Source organism: Chelonia mydas, chromosome 4, assembly GCF_015237465.2.
Source record: "Chelonia mydas isolate rCheMyd1 chromosome 4, rCheMyd1.pri.v2, whole genome shotgun sequence".
Lineage (NCBI taxonomy): Eukaryota > Metazoa > Chordata > Testudines > Cheloniidae > Chelonia > Chelonia mydas.
Window position 1 is genome coordinate 74,341,337 of NC_057852.1, and position 20,311 is coordinate 74,361,647.

At 40.5% G+C, this 20,311-nt stretch overlaps 1 protein-coding gene across 3 annotated transcripts in view; it reads right to left on the reverse strand.

The window, feature by feature from the left end:
* The window catches only part of GPM6A (glycoprotein M6A), a 333,975-nt gene that overhangs the window by 56,631 nt on the left and 257,033 nt on the right, over positions 1-20,311 (reverse strand). For 2 of the 3 annotated variants that reach the window (XM_037897560.2, XM_007067068.4), the window contains exon 2: positions 6,233-6,425. In XM_037897560.2, coding sequence (XP_037753488.1) covers positions 6,233-6,425 — 193 coding nt within the window. Of the gene's footprint in view, positions 1-6,232; positions 6,426-6,682; positions 6,686-7,388; positions 7,394-20,311 lie in introns of those variants that run through there. The other variant, XM_043546010.1, reaches the window with a different exon arrangement.

Below are 20,311 nucleotides of genomic sequence, written 5' to 3' on the forward strand. Positions count from 1 at the left end.
TAAAGAGATCCTGACAGACCAAGGGACACTCTTTGTGTCTAAGTTAATGAAGGACCTATGTACAATGCTGCATTTACGGACCCTCAGGACGTCAGTCTACCATCCCTAGACCGATGGTCTTATCAAATGCTTCAATAGAACACTGAAGAACATGCTACGGAAAGTGGTTAGTCATGACAGGAAAGACTGGGACGCCCTGCTGCCTTACTTGCTGTTTGCTGTACAGGAGGTTCCCCAAGCTTCCACTGGATTCTCCCCATTCGAGCTGTTATATGGTCGCCACCCCAGGGGCATATTGGACATGGCCAAAGAGGGCTGGGAAGAACAGCCGAACCCAGAGAGAAATATCGTTGAACATGTATTGCAAATGAAAGACAAGATAGCCGAAGTCGCTCCCCTTGTGCGTGAACACCTGGAGAAGGCCCAAGGGGCCCAACGGACATACTACAATCGCCAAGCAACAACCCGGAAGTTCCAGGTGGGAGACCAGGTAATGGTGCTCATACCCACAGCAGAGAGCAAGCTCCTGGCCAGGTGGCAGGGGCCATATGAGATAATAGAAGCCATAGGAGAAGTCGACTATAAGGTCCGACAGCCGGGTCGTCGGAAGCTGGAGCAGATCTACCACAGAAACCTGCTGAAACTATGGCAGGATAGAGAAGTACATGTGGTTGCACTAGGGGCATCATCCCCTAAAAACTACCGGCCCAACCAAGTGGGAATATCCCCGGAGTTGACTCCAGAGCAACGATCTGAAGTGATCAGCCTGATTAAACGCAACCAGGATGTGTTCTCAGAAAAGCCAGGCAGGACTACTGAGGTTCACCATCACATCCTCACAGGGCCTGGAGTGAAGGTGAACGTCAAGCCATACCGGATCCCGGAGGCCAAAAGAGAGGGGATCAGGCCAGAGGTCACGAAAATGCTGGCCTTAGGAGTCATTGAAGAATCTCATGGCCAATGGTCAAGTCCAGTGGTTTTAGTGCCTAAGCCGGATGGCAGCGTGAGGTTCTGAAACGACTTCCGAAAGATGAATGAGGTGTCCCAGTTTGATGTGTACCCTATACCCCGGAGAGATGAGCTAACTGACAGACTGAAAAAAGCACGGTTTATGTCTACCCTTGACCTGACCAAGGGCTATTGGCAGATCCCCCTGGCCAAGGCCGACAAAGAGAAGACAGCCTTTGCAACTCCAAAGGGACTATATCAGTACACCGTCCTCCCCTTTGGGTTGCATGGGGCGCCTGCTACTTTCCAAAGGCTCATGGACAAACTGTTGTGACCACATGGCAAGTACGTGGCAGCCTATCTCGACGACGTTATCATATATAGCCCCGACTGGGAGACACACTTGGAGAAGGTGGAGGCAGTGCTGAATACCCTGAGGAAGGCGGGGCTGACGGCAAACCCCTCCAAATGTTCGCTCGGGCTAGCTGAAGCCAAATAACTCGGGTATATAGTAGGGAGGGGCATGGTGAGGCCCCAACTCAACAAGTTAGAAGCAAAACAGAAGTGGCCCCGACCACTCCAAAAAAAACAGGTCAGGGAATTCCTGGGACTAGTGGGGTACTATAGATGGTTCATTCCCCACTTTGCCACCAGGGCATGCCCATTAATGGACCTAACGAAAGCTCGGGGCCCAGACATAGTAAGCTATGGACGATGGCGGCTGAAGACGCTTTTTCAGATCTACGGACGGCCCTCTGCACTGACCCCATACTTGTGACCCCAGACTGGGGGAAGGAGTTTATCCTACAAACCGACGCCTCTGATGTAGGGTTGGGGGGCGGTACTTTCACAAACGGTCGGGGAAGACGAACACCCCATCCTCTTCCTCAGTAGGAAGCTCCTGCCTAGGGAACGGAAATACACTGTTGTCGAAAAAGAATGCCTGGCAGTAAAATGGGCGGTAGAAAGCCTCTGCTACTATCTACTGGGACAGAGATTTACCCTTGTCATGGACCATGCCCCTCTGCAGTCGATGCACCAAAGTAAAGACAAAAATGCCAGAGTGATGAGATGGTTCCTGTCGCTTCAACCCCTCCACTTCGGAGTACAACATAGGTCTGGAATCCAACATGGCAATGCGCATGGCCTGTCGAGAGTGCACTGTTTGCCGACCCAAGTAGCCCAACCCCATAGTGTTGGGGGGGGGGGGAATATGTGGTAAACCCAGGACAAACAACTACAAAAGGAGGGTAGTAATTAGTCCCAGGGGATTAAAAGGCCCCTCCCTATCCACTGAGGAGAGAGAACCATGGGGCAAAAAGGTTCAGCTGGAAAAAGGGTTGCAAGGGAACCAATTAGGTTCAGCTGACTCCAACTACTTGGGACCTTTTTAAACCCTCCCCTGGGTAGTAGGAGGGGGAGAATGAGGGGAGCAGGGAAGCTGCCAGTAGGCTGTTTGCAGCAAGACACCAAACCTTCCCAGTAGGGAGGCTGCACTCGCTCCCCAGAAGGGAAGGAAAACAAGCACAAGGGACTGGCGGAGGAGAGGAGTAGCAGGATCCTGTGCCACCTATAAGGATTCGCCTTGCCCCAAACCTGAGTCTCCAAGGCTAAAAAGGACTGAGCCTACTGAGGCGAACAAAGTATTTTGCCACAGCTAACACTGCCTCTTGCGTGGCTTCTGGGTTCTGGTCGTTTCTCTGTTTTGGTTTGCAGCCTCACTCATTTTAAACCGTCATTGTATTGTGCTCTTTCTTCATTTTCTTTTTTTACATTAAATAATTCTAGAAGTGGAGATGGGATTATTATTTTTCTTATGGGAAGTTGTTAATTAAGAACCTGCATGGATCTGGATCATTTTTCAAAGGCTGCAACAAACAGCAATTGTATCAGCTAATGAGGCTGCCAAGCCATTGTTGTCCATGAGAAGCCCTGGTGTTTAGAAGAAGAAATGTTATTAGACTTTAGCATTTTTGTTTCTGGCCTAGCAAGAACAGGTCTGTGCTATCCACGGGGTGTGCTTTCCTCTATATGTGCCTGCTCCTGCTTTTAGATAGCAGTGAGTGCTTATAGCTACATAAATTGCACTGCATGATTATAAAAAATAAAACTTAATATAAGAAAATAATCTAAGATTGTAAATGCATTGAGAAGACTGAAAGGTCATAATAAATAAAGAGTGGCCTATCAATTATGTTGTAAGGGTTTTGCACAAATGTAGTCATGGCTGCAGTAAAAAGACCTTTATCTACCAACCACATAGAACAGCTCTCAGATGTAGATTGATTTTTAGATTGCATGACATACTGAAACCAACATGTCAATAAACCAGAGAGAAACCATAAGCATGATTAAATACATTTCAACACAATGAGTTCCATTACACAATCCATTTTGTATATTTTTCACTGAGGGGCACACTTTGGGTCACACAGAAACATTTCACATCACTGACAGCATTAAGGAAAAAAGCTTCTTAGAACAGAGAAAAATTGATCACTTAGGATGGCTTTTCTCATAATTTTTCTCTATTTTTTACTTGAGATCAGAAGGTCTATCTATTGTGACAGTTCACTGATGGAGAGGCAAGAAATCGTAAAAGGGAGAATTTTCATTATTTACAGAATTTTGCTTCTTTCTTGACTTTCAAGACAACATCATTTACAAAGGGCATTTTGGACTGCCACCTGCTGAACTATGTTGTGACAAAACACCAATCACTGACTCTCCCTAGAAAATTACCTTTAAGGGCATACTGATATGTATTAAAATCAAACAGAAAGGCAGGAAACAGAATTTGCACAGCTTGTCCAGTTACAGATGGCACTTCATTGCTTTCAGTGAAAAAGTTTGCTCTCCCTCAAGATTTTATCTTGGCTCTAACGTACAGAAAAATGAGCTGGAGTCAGAGATCAATGAAAAGGCTGCCAAGGAAGCAAGTGCTTTTAAGTAAGACTGGGGCGGGGCAGGGTTGGGCAGCCAGTGGAAGAAGCCAAATAATTAGATTTCAAGAAAAAAATAAATTTGGCTTTAGAGCTCCTTCGTCATTTCCAGTGAATTATCTACATTTGAACTGTGGCCCTTGACTGATACTTTCACTTAAGATTTTGACAGGGGAACCTGGAAAACTGGCTATGAACTGAAAGCATTGATTTGCAGCAGTTCTGCACTAATGGGTTCCGAGAGACTAATAAAATAAGTTACAGTCTAATAAAATGACTGATCTTTCATTCAGTGATAACACTGAACCTTAGCTGTGAAGTCAAGTTATACACATTATTCTAAATGCTGGCATAAAAAAAATAGCAGAAGCCACATGTTTCCCAGCTGCTCTATAAACTACGCTGCAGAACAGTGAGATCAGATAACAAGCTCAGAACCCTCACTCCTAAGGTGATGAAATCTGGATATAGCAAAGTGGTGATTTACTTGATTTGCATGAATGCCTCTTGCTGACTAATCCAACAAGCAATATTGCAGTGCCTATGAAGAAAATCCTTGCACAATAAGGCAGGGCGGTGATAGGACAGGACTGTACTAGCCAGGAGATCTGGATTCTATTTCCAGCTCTGTCACTGTCTTTCTCTGTGATTGTGGGGAAATCACGTAGCTTCTCTGTGAGGGCTCAGGGAGGGACAATGATGCTCCCCATAAATGAAATGTATGGTCCTTCAGCTTTGGCTAGGCCCACATGCATCAGAACTTGCTTTCAAATTCCTGAGAAGAGGATGTTTTTTATGAGGAAGGGAGGAACAGAAGAGCCACCATTTAGTTGTGTCATTTTATTTCAGATTTGATTAAGATATTGTATTAAGACACATATACGCTGCGAAAACACCCGACGGCAGGGAGTCTCAGAGCAAGGATCAACTGACTTGGGCTCCTGGGGCTTGAGCTACAGAGCTCAAAGTACCAGTATAGATGTTTCTGCTCAGGCTGGAGCCTGGGCTCTGAGACCCACTCCCCTCGCCAGGTTTCACAGCCCAGTCTCCAACCTGAGCGGGAAAGTCTATAATGCTACTTTTAGCCCTGTAGCGAGCCTATGCCAGCTGATGCAGGCTTGGAAGGTACATCTACACAGCAAAGAAAAACCCGCAGCTGGCCTGTGCCAGCCGACTCAGGCTTGCGGCACTTGGGCTGCAGGGCTATTTAATTGCTGTCTAGACTTCCAGACTAGGGCTGGAGCCTGAGCTCTGGGACCCTCCCACCTTGCAACTAGTTTGCAAAATGGCACAGAGAGAAAGTTGATGCTGCAATGAACAACAATCAAGTCCATAAGTTTTTCCAGGGGCAATTTCCACAGGTTGGAGAAAGGAGCATGCCTTGTCCAGCAGCTGCTTCTGAACTCTGCTCATTCCCTGTCTTCTAGACCTGTGGAGTCCAGTGTTGTCAACTCTTGTGATTTTATTGTCAGTCTCATGACATTTGGGGGTTTTCTTAAAGCCCCAGCTCCTGAAGTTGTGTTATTATCTCAGCTGTCACTTAACAAAGTAAGTTCCTAGCCTTCATAGATGCAGAGAAAGCTTGAAAACGTGAACCCTAAAGGCTCAAAACCAAGAAGGCAAATAAAAAGAATCCAACATTGATTATTTAAAAAACAAAGTCTAATGATTTTTAAGTCAATCATATGATTTTGGGGGGACAGATGCATGAGTTTTGAATGGTTGGCAAATGTGGAGTCCTCACCATTGTTTGGCTTGTGTGGTTGTGCATGGGGTCTCCATACCCCCCGCTATGACAGGAGTATGGCTTTCCCATCCCTCTTCCATCTTTGCTAGAACATTTGGCTTTTAGTAATGATTACCATTTTTCTAAATTATTTGTAACCACATGGAAATGTGTTTGATAGGTATCAAAGTTAATTACTTATGCAAAGCAAAACTATGACTGATGTTTACAGTGAATTACTTACAATGAATGAATATTTTTATATATTACATAATGCATTTTAATTACTTAATCCATTTAATAAAGCTTATAAATATAGGAAACATCCATAAAGATCACAAAATACATTAATGCTAAAAATTACATCAATTATTGAGTAATCAATAGCTAAAAATTACTACTAGATTTGAAAGTTTATTACAAATTACTTGTAGAAAGCAAAGATATTAGCACTATTAGAATTACAATTGCTGTGCTTATCTTATACTATTGCATGTACTTGGGTTTATGATCTGTGCTTTTTATTTAAGATTACTTTCATGAATCTCATTTTTCTCCCTTTTCTTAATTGTCAGCCACCTAAAAGCAAAGTCACAAAAGGTTAAACAATGCTTACATGGTAAAGACATCAATAATGTCCCCAGCAGCTCTTGCCATCTCAAAGTAGGTTTGCAGAATGTTGACAGTTCCCGAGAGTGCTTCATGTCCACAGCCACAGAAGAGTGCGACCCCAGCATACAGCAGGATGGTGGCAATCAATGAGGCATAGGGAATACCCCCCAAACACTTGATGCAGCACTCAAAGCACCCTGCATAGGAAAGAAAATAATATTGTAACACTTTTTATTGTCTGGCTATTCCAAAAGCACCAGCACCTTCTTTGATGTAAGGCAATATTTGTATTCATGTATATGGCATATGCACTCTGAAAATTGAAGACTGCAGGCCAAGGAGAGAGCATGTCAGCCACCAGCAATACAACCTTCTCTACACTGTCACTGTCCTCAGCATCAGAAAATGGAGACCGATTCATTCAACTCTTCTGCCTTCTCAATTGTTGTTTGACCCACTACACTACACTACACCAATCCTGACTAAAAGGAAACTATTAAGCAGTGTGAATCGCCTGTATTTTATGTGCTTCTGGTGTTTCTATTCAGAGCAGATTACCACGCTGAAACTAGGCTAAACCTATAATCATTATTCTAGTTGGATTATAGAAGAGGACCTAAACAAAACCAGAGAGGAAGGATGGTACGGTAATCAGGGCAGTGGCCTGAGGCTCAGGAGAACTACATTATGTTCCCTGTTACACCTCAGACTATGTGTGCAAGATTGGACAAGTCATTTAGTCTCTCTGTGTCTCAGTTCCCTTCTGTAAAACAGTGATAATAGCTCATTGGCATGTTGGAGTGAGAACACACACATTGTTTGGCACTCAGATACTACAGTGACAATAGTGCCGGCAAAAAATCCCCACATGTGCACACTTAGAGCCTGGTTTGCCTTTTACACCAGTATAACTCCACTTACTTTAGGGTCATTGCTCCTGATTTACACCAGTCTAAGTGTAATCAGAAATCAGAAAAGGACCTAGAAAATGAAAATAGTTTAGATATTACAGATGAACCAAAAAGCTTTAATACTGTACAGTGGCTTAACTTTTTGACCTCTAAGGTTGAGGATATTCAGCCTTAGATTACTACGATGAGTTTACTCAGATCCCATGTCTCTTTTCTTCTCCTGCAGCACTTACATTTCTCTCCACATACTTGCTCCTTCCCAGCTTTCCTACTGCTTCCATGCTGATGATGCTCATTAAAAAAAACAGTGTGTTAATTACATTTGTGACTGAACTCCTTGGGGGAGAATTGTATGTCTCCCGTTCTGTTTTACCCGCATTCTGCCATATATTTCATGTTATAGCAGTCTCGGATGATGACCCAGCACATGTTGTTCATTTGAAGAACACTTTCACAGCAGATATGACAAAATGCAAAGAAGGTACCAATGTGAGATTTCCAAAAATAGCTACAGCACTCAACACAAGGTTTAAGAATCTGAAGTGCCTTCCAAAATCTGATTGGGATGGGGTTTGGAGTATACTTTCAGAAATCTTAAAAGAGCAACACTCTGATGAGGAAACTACAGAACCCGAACCACTCCAAAAAAGAAAATCAACTCCTAGTGGTATCTGACTCAGATGATGACGATGAACATACATTAGTATTCTCTGCTTTGGATTGTTATCAAGCAAAACCTGTCACCATCATGGACGCATGTCCTCTGGAATGGTGGTTGAAGCATGAAGGGACATATGAATCTTTAGCATCTGGCACGTAAATATCTTGTGACACCAGCTACAATAGTGCTATGTGAACTCCTGTTCTCACTTTCAGGTGACATTGTAAACAAGAAGTGGGCAACATTATCTCCTGCAAATTGCAACCAAACTTGTTTGTCTGAGCGATTCAATGAAGTAGGACTGAGTGGACTTGTAGGCTCTAAAATTTTAAATTAAAAATAAAACAATGTAGAGTTTTTTGTACATAATTCTAAATTTGTAAGATCAACTTTCATGATAAAGAGATTGCACTACTGTACTTGTATTAGATGAATTGAAAAATACTATTTCTTTTGTTTTTTACTGTGAAAATATTTGTAATAAAAATAAATATAAAGTGAGCACTGTACAATCCTGTACCCCATGAAGTCAGTGGGAATATTGCTGTTGACCTCCTTGGGGCAAGGATTTCACTCTATTTCTTCCGGCGTGTGCATGGACAGTGACTGTGGGGAATTACCAAAACAGAAATAATAATAATGAAGGGAGTAGAATTATACAGATGTGAAACCAGCGTAAGAAGAGAATCAGGCTCACAGAAGACCTGGACAGAAACAAACTATTCAACACCTTTGCCCAAAGACCTCCAATCCCATATTCATGTATTGATTTTAAAGACACCCATCCTGGTAATACACTGGGAAATCAGTGCTTTAAAATAAACAGTGAAGATAAATATGAGAACATATGAGTTGGGAAGGAGTCTCTGGCGAATGTACGCAATGATGGAATACCAATATCATTTGAACAACTTCAACAAATACACCTACCAGCAGTATGCTCGTATTTCTGGAATTACCTATCACTCAACTACTATATGAAAGGAAATTAGGTAATTAACTTCAATTAATCCATTTTACATTAAAAATAATTACATATAGCAAGCATCAAAACTTCCACCATACAATTTACTAATTTCATAAGTCTCAAAACATCACACCACCCATCAAAAAAGAGAACTTGATACTATTAAGGAAAATTTTGGCAAGACCAATAGAAAGCCCTAATAGATAAACCAATCCAAAGTGACTAAACAACTAATGCAGAAAAGGACTCTACAAATTAGAACTAATTCCCATTGATTTCTTCTGGTGATGTAAAAAGAGAGAGAGATAAAGCAGTAATGTGGTTATGCTGTAAGAACAAATTATGGCATCAACATAGCACATAAGACATACACATAATTAAACCTACTGGTATAATTCTCATCCTTCCATCCTAAAAATGTGTAATTGTCTATACTTGCAAACTTGCTAAAAATATCACTATATATTTTACCTACTGTATAATTTACCCACCTACAACATGTATTAGTTACCTATATAGTTGCTATGCAAATTCCTCTCAGGAATTTGATACACACTGTTTTGGGAAAGTGATCTACAAAACATTTGAGAATTTTTTCTCAAGCCACAATGGTACTGAGGTATATTCACCTTTCAGGGCATGAGTCCCATGGCCAGCAACGTAGTTACACATGCACAACCATGAACATGCTAATTTGGAAATACAGGTTCCACTCATTTTATTTTATTGTTCACCCTGTGCTAGAACCCTATGTAATGCAATATAAAGAGAAAGATGACCATGTTCACACTAAGCGTTCAACACTGATGTATCAACATGATTGCAACCACTGATGTATCACTACTGTTGCATGTTTGTGATAAATCTTATACAAAATATGTCTTGTAAGGTATCATTGGAAAAGTTGTAATCTGTTGAACAATTTATCCTATTTATATGCATGTATTATCATTGTATATGAAGTTATGAATCTTTGCTCTGTGTTTGTATCTCAAACATGTTGTGTTCCTGGGTAACACCCACAAGGCAGATTTACATCAAGACCAGCCAGCCATGTTTGATGGACCATTAAGAAGAATCAGCTCTTCCAATGGGCTCCTCCTGAGGACTGCTCAGAAAGCATATGGACAATGGAAGCCCACTGACTCAACAAGGCATGGAGAACATGTGATCCCTGACTCCATGTTTGTGACAGTAACCTTCCATGCACATGGGCTGAGGATATAAATGGAGACTGTGAGATCATCCCCTGGCCTCTTTCCTGCTCCACATTTCTGGACAATGATTTCTAACAAAGGGAAACTTTGAACAATGGACTGAGATCCCCCAGTCTTTTGGGTGATCCAGAGAGACGTACCGCAAGCTAGGAGATTTAACATCACTGCTATTATCCTGATTTACAAACTCTGAAATCTGCCATAATATATATGATTCATTTTAACCATTTAATAATTCTATTTTTTATTATATTAATAAACCTTTAGTATAGTTTGCTAAAGGACTGGCTACCAGTGTGGTTTTTGGGTGAGATCCACAAGTACATATTGATCTGGGGTGAGTGTCTGGTTCTCTGGAACTGGAAAAACCTAATAGATGGGATTTCTGGTTTTTAATATTCATTTATCACAGAAGTCTGGTTTGTCTGGGTGGTGAATGAGGTGCTAGAGGGCCTGAAGGTGACTGACTGTGGCTTCATAATAACTAGTATAGTATTTTGGAAGCACGCATTTGTTAACTGATTTGGTGAAATCTTATGATAGAGCACACAATCAGCCTGGGGTATATGCCCTGTATTCTGGCAATCTGACCTGAGACTGGTGCTCTTAACCATGTCCTCTACCAGGGAGTGTGACAAACTATTTAACAGGAACAATTCAGTGTCAACAGTGGCTGTACTCACTTTGCCCTCTTGTTTACCTAGATTTTTTTTCCATTTTAAGGTTATAATATAGAACTGCTCGGGCTATATACATTTGACATAAACTATAAAAATATCCCTTTTCTCCAATATTGCATTCCCCTGCCCTCAGCCTTGGAATTGCAAATCATAAAAGCAGAATTGGCCATTGCATTCATCATCAATCCACAGAGAAAATATTACATCCAAATGCATCGTAGGTGGCAAGCCATGGAGCTGTACTATGTATGTGTAGTGCCAACTTCCAAAAATGTTGTTATTAGCTATCAAAACAGGTGCACATTAAGGCTGTGTTAATGGATGTCCAAACCAGTAATTGTTCCACAAACAGCTGCCTCCTCCCCTCCTCAGTGTAGACTCTTCTTGCCCAGATTAGGAATAACCTGTGTACTGGAATGCCCTTCATAGCTCCTGCTGTAGAAGGTTTGAAAAGTAGTCTCTCCACAGGTTTTGTGGAGGAGCCAGAATTTGCTCCTCCAGTCCAGGCTGCTTTTAGTGGCTGCAAGTTATCTAATGCGCTTCTTCATGCAGCAGCCAACCATAATTGTGTGTATATAATTTTCTCTTTACTTTATATTAAGGAGATAAATGACTTAGAACTCACTACAGCAATTTAAACTGCAGTTGGGGTTTATACACAAATTGGGCATAGAAACACCACCACCACCTCCACCACAATCATTCTCCTTGTTTATAAAGTGTTACTGTTATGTGAACTCTTTGCCATCACTGCAGCTGATGTTCTGCAAGTGACATATGAAATGAACAATCTGTCTCTGCCTAGTACACAGAAAGAACACTGTCTCAGAGCTTGATTGTCTTGTCACTTAAACCCATGAAAATTGTATTGAAATTAATGGAATTACTCTGCTGTAAAATGGGTGTGACAGCAGAATCAGGCATGTATTATTGCAATTATGGTACTGGCTATAATATTTAGTATTCAGAAAGCCTATCAAGTCCAGAACAAGAAGGCAAAAGAGAAAAACAAGAACACACAGAATACTGAAGTAGTTTGTATTTTTATTTGTATATTTCTCTTTCTGAAAGCATCTCCGTAGGTATCTGGAACTTTTGGGAGAATCCAACTATTATTTATATAGCCACAGAAATATACATGCACAATGCAAAAAAAATAAAAGATCCTGTCAAGGAACATGCTGAATATTTTTATGAAACATCTGAAACAGTTTTTCAGTTACTTCTCCATCTGATATTAGGATACAGTGGGGACAACAGATCATCTGAAATGCCAGAAAGAGGTTGCAATGAAATGGGAAACAATTTGAAAATCTTCCTTATTGTCTCTGGCTTTTTCAGGCTGAGGTTTGCAGTTTTGTAGCAAAACATTAACAATTGGTCACATGGTGTAACAGGGCTGCTGGATCAAATTAACACATATAGAACTCAAAGAACACAACAAAACAAGCTGATTTGGTGTGAGTTTCACCATGTGAACCTGAATCGTAAACTGAAGCTCTAGAAGTTTTGGAGTACGTGAAATAAAACTAACGGAAAAATCAGCGAAAACACTGGCAAATCAAAAGTGACATATTTTGCATGGGACTAGTTCTGAAAAGTCATCGAGAAATCACCTGACCGGGGGAGTGACTATGACGGCTTCTCTACACAGCCCCACATTATAGACTGTCGAGATGTGAATTGCAGTGCACACTTAAGTATTGCAGTGTAACTGCCCCACATAGATCCCGCTAGTACAAACTAAAAGGTACCTCAATTCACATTAACACAATCCAGTGTGAAGATTTTGCAATGATTTCCTGATATGCTGCTATTGTATTGGGTATTTTAGAATGTAGTCCTGAACTGCTCAATAAACAGAAATGGGTGAGCAGTGTGAAGGATACATTAATTTTTGTAAATGTCCTGATCGCTGGTGGGATGACACCATGTCTTCAAAGGTGCCCAAGGATTGCCAAACTATTTTTCAATTTCTAGAAGTCAATTTACATACAAACATCCTTGGACAAGAACTAAAACTGGATTGAAAAGAAAATTAAAACTTTGGGTATCCTAGGAGAACACATGTGTTCTAACCAACTTCCATTTCAGAACATCTTCCCCAATTGTTCTAGGGATGGCTGAGAAAAAGAGAGTTGTAATCTAAACCTAGATCATAACTTTGTAACTGGCCCCTATCTCCATGATGGACCAAACTAGAATTCCAGATTCAAGATGCTCCCAAGCAATGACGGGTGTGTATCTGAATATCTGGATCCCAATTGTGCAGCTCAGTCCCATCTCCGAACATAGCAGACACAGCTTTTATGGATTTAATGGCTGTCATGGCAATGAAGAGGAAATAAATTGATATTTTAATATCAATGGATGAATCAACTCAGGCACTATTAGACTGTTTAGGAGCTAACCAAATGTATTCATGAAAGTCCTCTGTAGAATAATGGAAATTTTGAATCTCATGTTAAGACATCAGGATATGTAAATAGGTTAGGCTGTCATCTTAAAAAAAATGTTACTTGACACTTCTTTCTGTTTACCTTGTGATCAAATTCTTCATCTTAAAGTGGCACGTTATTGAAAATGTCATCATTCAATAATACCAGTTATGTTTTAGTTAATGAATGTTCCTGATGGTGCTGATTCAAACTGTATTTTTAAATTTGCAAAACATTAAATATTTTTAAACACAAGCACACACTTTATGTGGCTTTTGAAATTTAAGACTAAAGACACTTGAAAATTTCAAGCAACTTCCATCTGGAAATATTAGAGAATTGTCTACTTCTGTGAGTTTATTACTGCAAAATTGGAAATAGTTACTACACATGAATTTAAACATTTAAAAACATGTTGCCAACTCTTACAATTTCATCGTGAACCTTCCATTATTTGCCTATTTAGTTAAAGCCCCAGCTTTTGGAGTCCTGGAGAGATGGACTTGCAAGAAAAAGCTAGAAAACCTGACATCTAAAAGCTCAAAAAACAGAAGGCTAATCAAAAGAACCAAGCTATATTAGTTTTAAAATGTCTGGATTTCGATGGGGTCTGAGTCATGATTTTTTAACGTTTACGGTTGGCAATACTTGGGGTGGAAAACTGTGAAAAAGAAGCTTACCACAAATACTTCCTACATGGCTTTAAGGAGCCAGTTAGCAGGTACACCATTTCCAGTTCTTCTACTGCCCAACAAACTGGCTTATCTAACTGAGGATCCAGGCAGCATGCAAGAGACAATTGCAGTGCACTGTAGCCAGTGGAAGAAGCACTCCAGGGATTGACCTGGACACCACAGGAAGGCAGGCAAGATACCAGGAATTTGGTATCATTAGGCCACAAATTTATTAAGTAATGAATCTGGTAACTATCGGGAAATAAGTTCAGTGCAGGTCCTCCTTCCTTTGTAATCTATTCCATATGGGGGTGGGCTGCCATCAGCCCCTCTCCCCCACCCCCACCTCTACACCATTAACCTGATCCCAGCACCATTGCTGGGACCCCACTGCCCTTCCCCTGGACATGGGTTAAAGGGGTGGAGAAGAGGGGGTTGTCTCCTCTCTGTACAAGACATTGGGGGCCCCAATCCCATTCCCCGTCTTCTTTAGGGGATGCTTCCTCCTAATCCTCTTCCAATTCCAGTTCATCAGGGAGCCAGACCCCTGACAGGATGAGTACCTGTGCTGATCTGCCATGTTGCAACAATATAAAATTTACAATCTAACTTATCCCACCAGGCTCCCACTGCCATGACCAATCTGGCAGTGAAGGAAAAATTCTTTCCCAGCCCCCAAAAGGCAACTAGAATGATATGCTCAGCAAGGCAAAAACCGGACCCTACTCTATTCCTGAGGGATGGGGCCAGCAGGAGGGAGGCTTTTCTTCTCAGACAGAATGGTGCCCCAGGCTGAGGGGAGGGCTTATAAGCCCTCCGCCCGCTTGAGCATGCATGGGAGCCAGACGTATGTTGCATCTTTGTGTCCAACTAATCAGCCACAGAGCCACCAGGAGGAGTGAACTCCTTAAAGGGTTTTCTTTCCCCTTCTGGCCCAGACAAAGTCCCCTACTTCTGAGGTTGTGGGAAGGCAACAGATGAATACTTGGGTTGCTGCTGCCTAGCAACAACAAATGTCAGCTAACGGCACAAAAATGATTAGGTGTGACTATGCGAACAGACTCTTTGCCTTGCACATTAGGTATCAGACATCACTGGTTCCACTGTTAGCTGCGTTTTCCCACAGTAAGTATGTTGGAATGTAAGCTGACCTTTATGGCAAGAGCGTTAGGAAAGAAAAAAGTTCTGAAGTCTTTCAGGAAGTGCGGCTATTTTATGGCAAACAACTGCACATTCAGTAAATAGCTGCACTCAGCATAGGGCCCAAGCGGAGGAGGAGGAATCATAGGTGACTGTATGTTACCTCTGTGCTCAACTGATCCACTTGCTAGGGACTGATTCAGCCATGACCCCCCGCCCCTCCCCCCACCACACACACACACAAGCTGGAGCACTCTCATAATTACTTTTACTTGCAATGGCTGGTAACAGACCCTCAAGGCCATAATGCCAGCTGGAAATGGCTGGGGTGCAGCTGAGTCCTCTGTTCTCCCATGCCCCTCCCTTAATTCATCTCCTATGTACAGTATAACTGGCTCTATGCCAATCAGGTATTCCCCTCGCCAGAGAACTCTTCATCTGACTGATCAGGGCAGTTCTGTTGCATGATGGGCCAGGACCCGACTGATGTGCTGACAGCAGTGCTTGCTTAATAATAGGCCCACACAGCTGGAATTCTCTCCTCGAGGAAATATGATGAAGCATAAATTCTCCAACTTTAGTAAGACCAGCAAAATGTTTGTCTTTGCACAGATCATCACAACTGATTATATTGTGGTTTTCTAGCTCTTTGATAAAACCACATGCAGCAGGAGCAGGGTGTTTGATCTCCTTCTGTGAAACTGTGAATATCTCAGTTTAAACCTGTAAATTGCCCAGATGGTGCTGGACACCAAACAATAATCGTAAATGATACAAAGCCACAAGTATGTCTATTCATGGCCATATTTGGGCCTCAGACTGTATAGAGAACTGCCATGTTTTAAACACAAAACTCACGGAGCATAGGACCTAGGAAATTTATTCAATACACAGTATTTGTAACACAGAAAACCCCAAGGGATAAGCAGGTCTGTTAGTATTAATAATTCTAGGTATATATTATTTCTTTTTATACTTCCTGAGCAAAAGAAACCAAATTTTAGAGATTAATGTCTTGGATACTTCCAAAATTTCGAAACAAAAAGTAGCAATGGACTGTGGACTAAGTAGCATGTCTATAAAATAACTTTGTTTATACTCCCAATGCCTTTTTAGCTCCAATATAATGAGCGTGTGAAACCAAACATATTTGTTTTACTCTCTAGGTCTAAAAAATGACAGTCAATTTAAGCCATTTCTGTTTCACACACCCCTCAGCAATCAAAAGACAAATGCATCTGAACTAGGGACTGGTTTGCCAAATTTCCATTAGATATGAATTAAACCTCTCAGAAATGTGATTTCTTTATTCTAATGACCAATTAAAATGTTAATTAAATGTAAAAATCTAATTTGTTAAATAAGATCAAAATCAAATCAGTTAAACCAGAGGTTCTGTGGTCTTATTCTGTCAGATGCTTATCACCTCCCCTTATAAGATGAATGCTGTACACTCAGTGGATTGTTAAATTATTTGCCTTAATTTACACTTCTGAGTGATTGTTTTTTGTTTTGTTGTTTAATTTCCAAGACAAAGTTACCTGTTTCATCATTGTAAGGAGCAGTAAGAACTGAAAAGTTAGAATCTGGATTTTGAATTTCTCCCATCGTCTGAAAGATAGCTCAAGGATTTTTAGATCCAGAGTTTTGATGTAGTTTACAGATAGAGTCCATCAACAAGGATCAGAACTGGGGGCTAGATCCACAAAGGGCCAGAGAGAGAGAATGATTCTATAGCCCAATGGTTAGGGCACTCACATGGGAGAATATTTAATTATTATAAACAGTAGAACAACTTCAACAGAAGAGATTAATAGAGACCTGCCCCCAGAATACCTCATATTTCAGTGCTTCAGGCATTTTCCTGGGAGGGTGAAGACCCACATTCAAATCCCTGCTCCAAATAAGGTATATGGGGGGACTGAATCCCAGTCTCTCACATCTCGGGTGAGGGCTCTAACCACTGGGCTAAAGTTACTGGGGGGTGAAGCACCCCCACCTCCTCCCGCTTTCATTCTGTGTAGGTTTAGGCATGCTTTAGGAACACCTATTGGATCAGGAGCCACAAGAAATGCCTACTTTGAGAATCCCACTAGTGCTTATGTGTGAGATAGGTGCCTGGGCACCTAGACTGAGGCAGCTGTGTCCATGCTCACTGGCAGAAACTTAAGCACCTTGGGACGTTCCTGTGGGAAATTTAGGTGTCTACAGAATTAGGCAGAAGCTGAGCAGGGGTTTTGAGGATCTCAGTAGCACATAAATGTTGGATTTAGGAACCCAAGTCCTTTTATGAATCTAGTCCCGGATTCTGATTCTTGACCCTTGAAAAATTAGTGAGATGGACTGTTCACATCCAGGTTTTTGCATCAGACATATCTCTACATCCAATCAAAAATAAAAAAAATCCAGAAAAACAGCATAAGAGGCTTTGGGTTTACTTTTATGAAATTACAACATACAGTAAAATTCAGGGTATTCCATTGTTTACCCTTTGGTACAGTTAGTGACAATATCAGTATCACTTGATAAGCTGGTTCCTAAAGAAAAATTGGTATCAAAGTACAGCATTTAAATTGACAGCAATAAATGTACCATATTAACTATAACCCTCCCTCCCCCCCACCCCACACACACAGAGCATAGTCATGGGCAACACTCAGAAGAATTCAATTGCCACTACAGTTTATTGTACTTCATCGGAAATTAGAAAAATCAATCACATTGAAGCCAAGGCCACAGAGGCAAACACTAGTTAGTTAGAACATAAAAGCATAGTAGAGGCAGAAATGTAAGAGTGATTGTTAAGTGTAATTCAGAGCCTAATGCTCCTTCTGGAAAAATAACTTCTCTGTCCTAGTCATACGTATCCTCTGACATAAAGTATTTTGCACTTATTTATAAACCTAGAACTAAATTGTCCACTGACTTAAACCCCATGCAACCGCATTTAAATCAATGGGATTGCAAACGGACTGTACATAAGTCCAGAATTTAGCTCCTAATCTCTAAAGTTCCAATCACGGAAGGTGCTGATTTGCCTCCTCTCCCACTGAAGTCAATGGGAGTTCTGGGCTCTCAGTATCTCCCAGAATTTGATCAGCACATCACAGGATAAGAACCTGAAATGGAAATGATACATAAACTCAAAGAAATAGGGCCTGAGTCTGATCTCCTTGACACTGAATCTACACCAGTTTAACTACATTGACTGCACTAGTTTGTTTTAGGTTGATTTATAATGTATGGTAAGATGACAAAACAAATACTAGAATACTTCATATTCACTTGAAAAATGCTGAAGTATGTTTACATGTAATATGCTGTAATGTCAAGTGAATACAATTTAAAAGGAGAAATTATAAGAACAGTATTGCCATAAAATATGATTTCAAAAGAAAAATGGTCAGAAAAATAAAACCAACAATATCCCATCCTCCTTGCGTACTTTAGGACAGAGCTGCATAAATAAAATGTGTATATAAAGAATCATTATCTGGTAATTGGTGACAGGTAAAAACACAAAAGACACTCATAAAAACATTTAAAAACTGCTCATTTCTTACTCATAGAGTTACACACTGAGATCCTGAAAGTTGAAGCAGCAATGACAGGATGGCAGAAATACTGCTTCTGAGACTTATTTTACTTTGAACTGTAGCATATATATGGAAAATTGTCTATAGCTATTATAAAAAGGAATGAAATGTGCAAAGGAGAAGGCATTTACCTCTTTCTGACACAAATCTATATTCTTTTTAGGCTATGCTTCCTAAATGTTTGCAGTAAAAGTTTGTATATAATTGGCATCTTTCCCCCGCTTCTTTTAAATAGGATCATAACAATCAAATTAAAAAGAACTTTTGGAACAGCTCTAGTCCATCCCCTGCCATTGCACAATTGTCCCCTATGGTAAATTTTGCAATGCTTTCAGTAGTTCATTTTCAAATTATTCTAACAATGGGGCTTTCTATTTTCAAAATCCCTACACCTGATTCTGATCTCACTTACACTGATGTAAACCAGGAGTAACTACATCAGAGTTATAGGGGGTAAATTGAGTGCAATCAGAATCAGTTTCCCTTTATTTCAGGCCTTGTCTAAACCAGAAAAGTGAAGGGGTTTAACTATATCAGTTTAAAAATCCATCTAGCTAAACCAGTGAAATCCCCCAACATAGACACATTAAGCCTTGCTTATTCTGAATTTTCTTAGATTACTAGGTGATTGCCATAGTTTGTTTAAATAAATTCTTAGATCAATTTAGTTAAACTGGTGAGCTTTTCTAGTATAGACAAGGTATTGGCCAACAGCTTTATGTGAGGAGATTCTCAAATTTTTTTTCACAGTGTGTCCCACTTCTGAATACATGAATTGTCTTCTGGATCACATCCTCTCCCAGCCCTATTGTAATTGCAGTTATTATCTTGCTATAAAACACTTGCAGCTAGGAGATGTTACAGCGGTTAGCACAAGAGATTCTGGATTACACCTGGAACTTGAAGAAACTAAGTGGCATGCATTTTTGGGGGGGAAATTGCCAAGTCCCTTTGAAAAAGTACTTGAATTACGCTGCAGAACATCTTTGTGGCAACAACAGAAATTACTTATGTGAAAAAATTATACTGGGGAAAGTTTAACATATTTTTGACTGTTTTATTCATACAATTTAGCAGCTGGAAACAAGGAGTAGAGACAGCACCATGTGAACAACCAGCTCTGCGAAGATCACCTATAAGTGCTTTGCAGACCAGTTTGAAAACCTCCAGTTTTATTCTGAATATTTATTCAAATCGTACTATTCTGATCAGTTTACTTTTTACTCCAAAAAATGGTGTATCTGTGTGTGTGGGTGGGGGGGGAGGGAGACAGAGTAGTGTTTTTTTAATATTTTGTTTTAATACCACTTATTTATCAAACAAATCTTCCTTCCTTAATGATGTGTAATTCTCTCCCTTCTTTTGCAGGATTGGTAAAGAGAATTTGAACCTTGGCACTGATGATGTGGCAGAATTTGGATTTTTAATAGTGATTTAAAGCACCACTAAATTCCACAATGATTAACTTGCTTGATTAATTACCCCATATTTTCATCCAAAACACTCCCTTACGATTGCTATTATACAGCCATCACTAAATGTAGTGTGCTTTGAAAAATAATGCATAGACTATAAGAATCTTAAATACAGTTCAACAAGATCACACAAATCCATCAAGACACTTTCCACATCAGAAATAATGTTGCCTAATATGAATCACATTAGCACTTTCTTTACCTAACTTGAAAGTGTTAGTTTAGTTATATGCTAGGTAATTAATTCCTAAATAGATTGCTTGACAGGCTTCTAATGAATCTGTAGTTTTGATGCCCAGCAGAGATGATGTGGAATATGTTTCT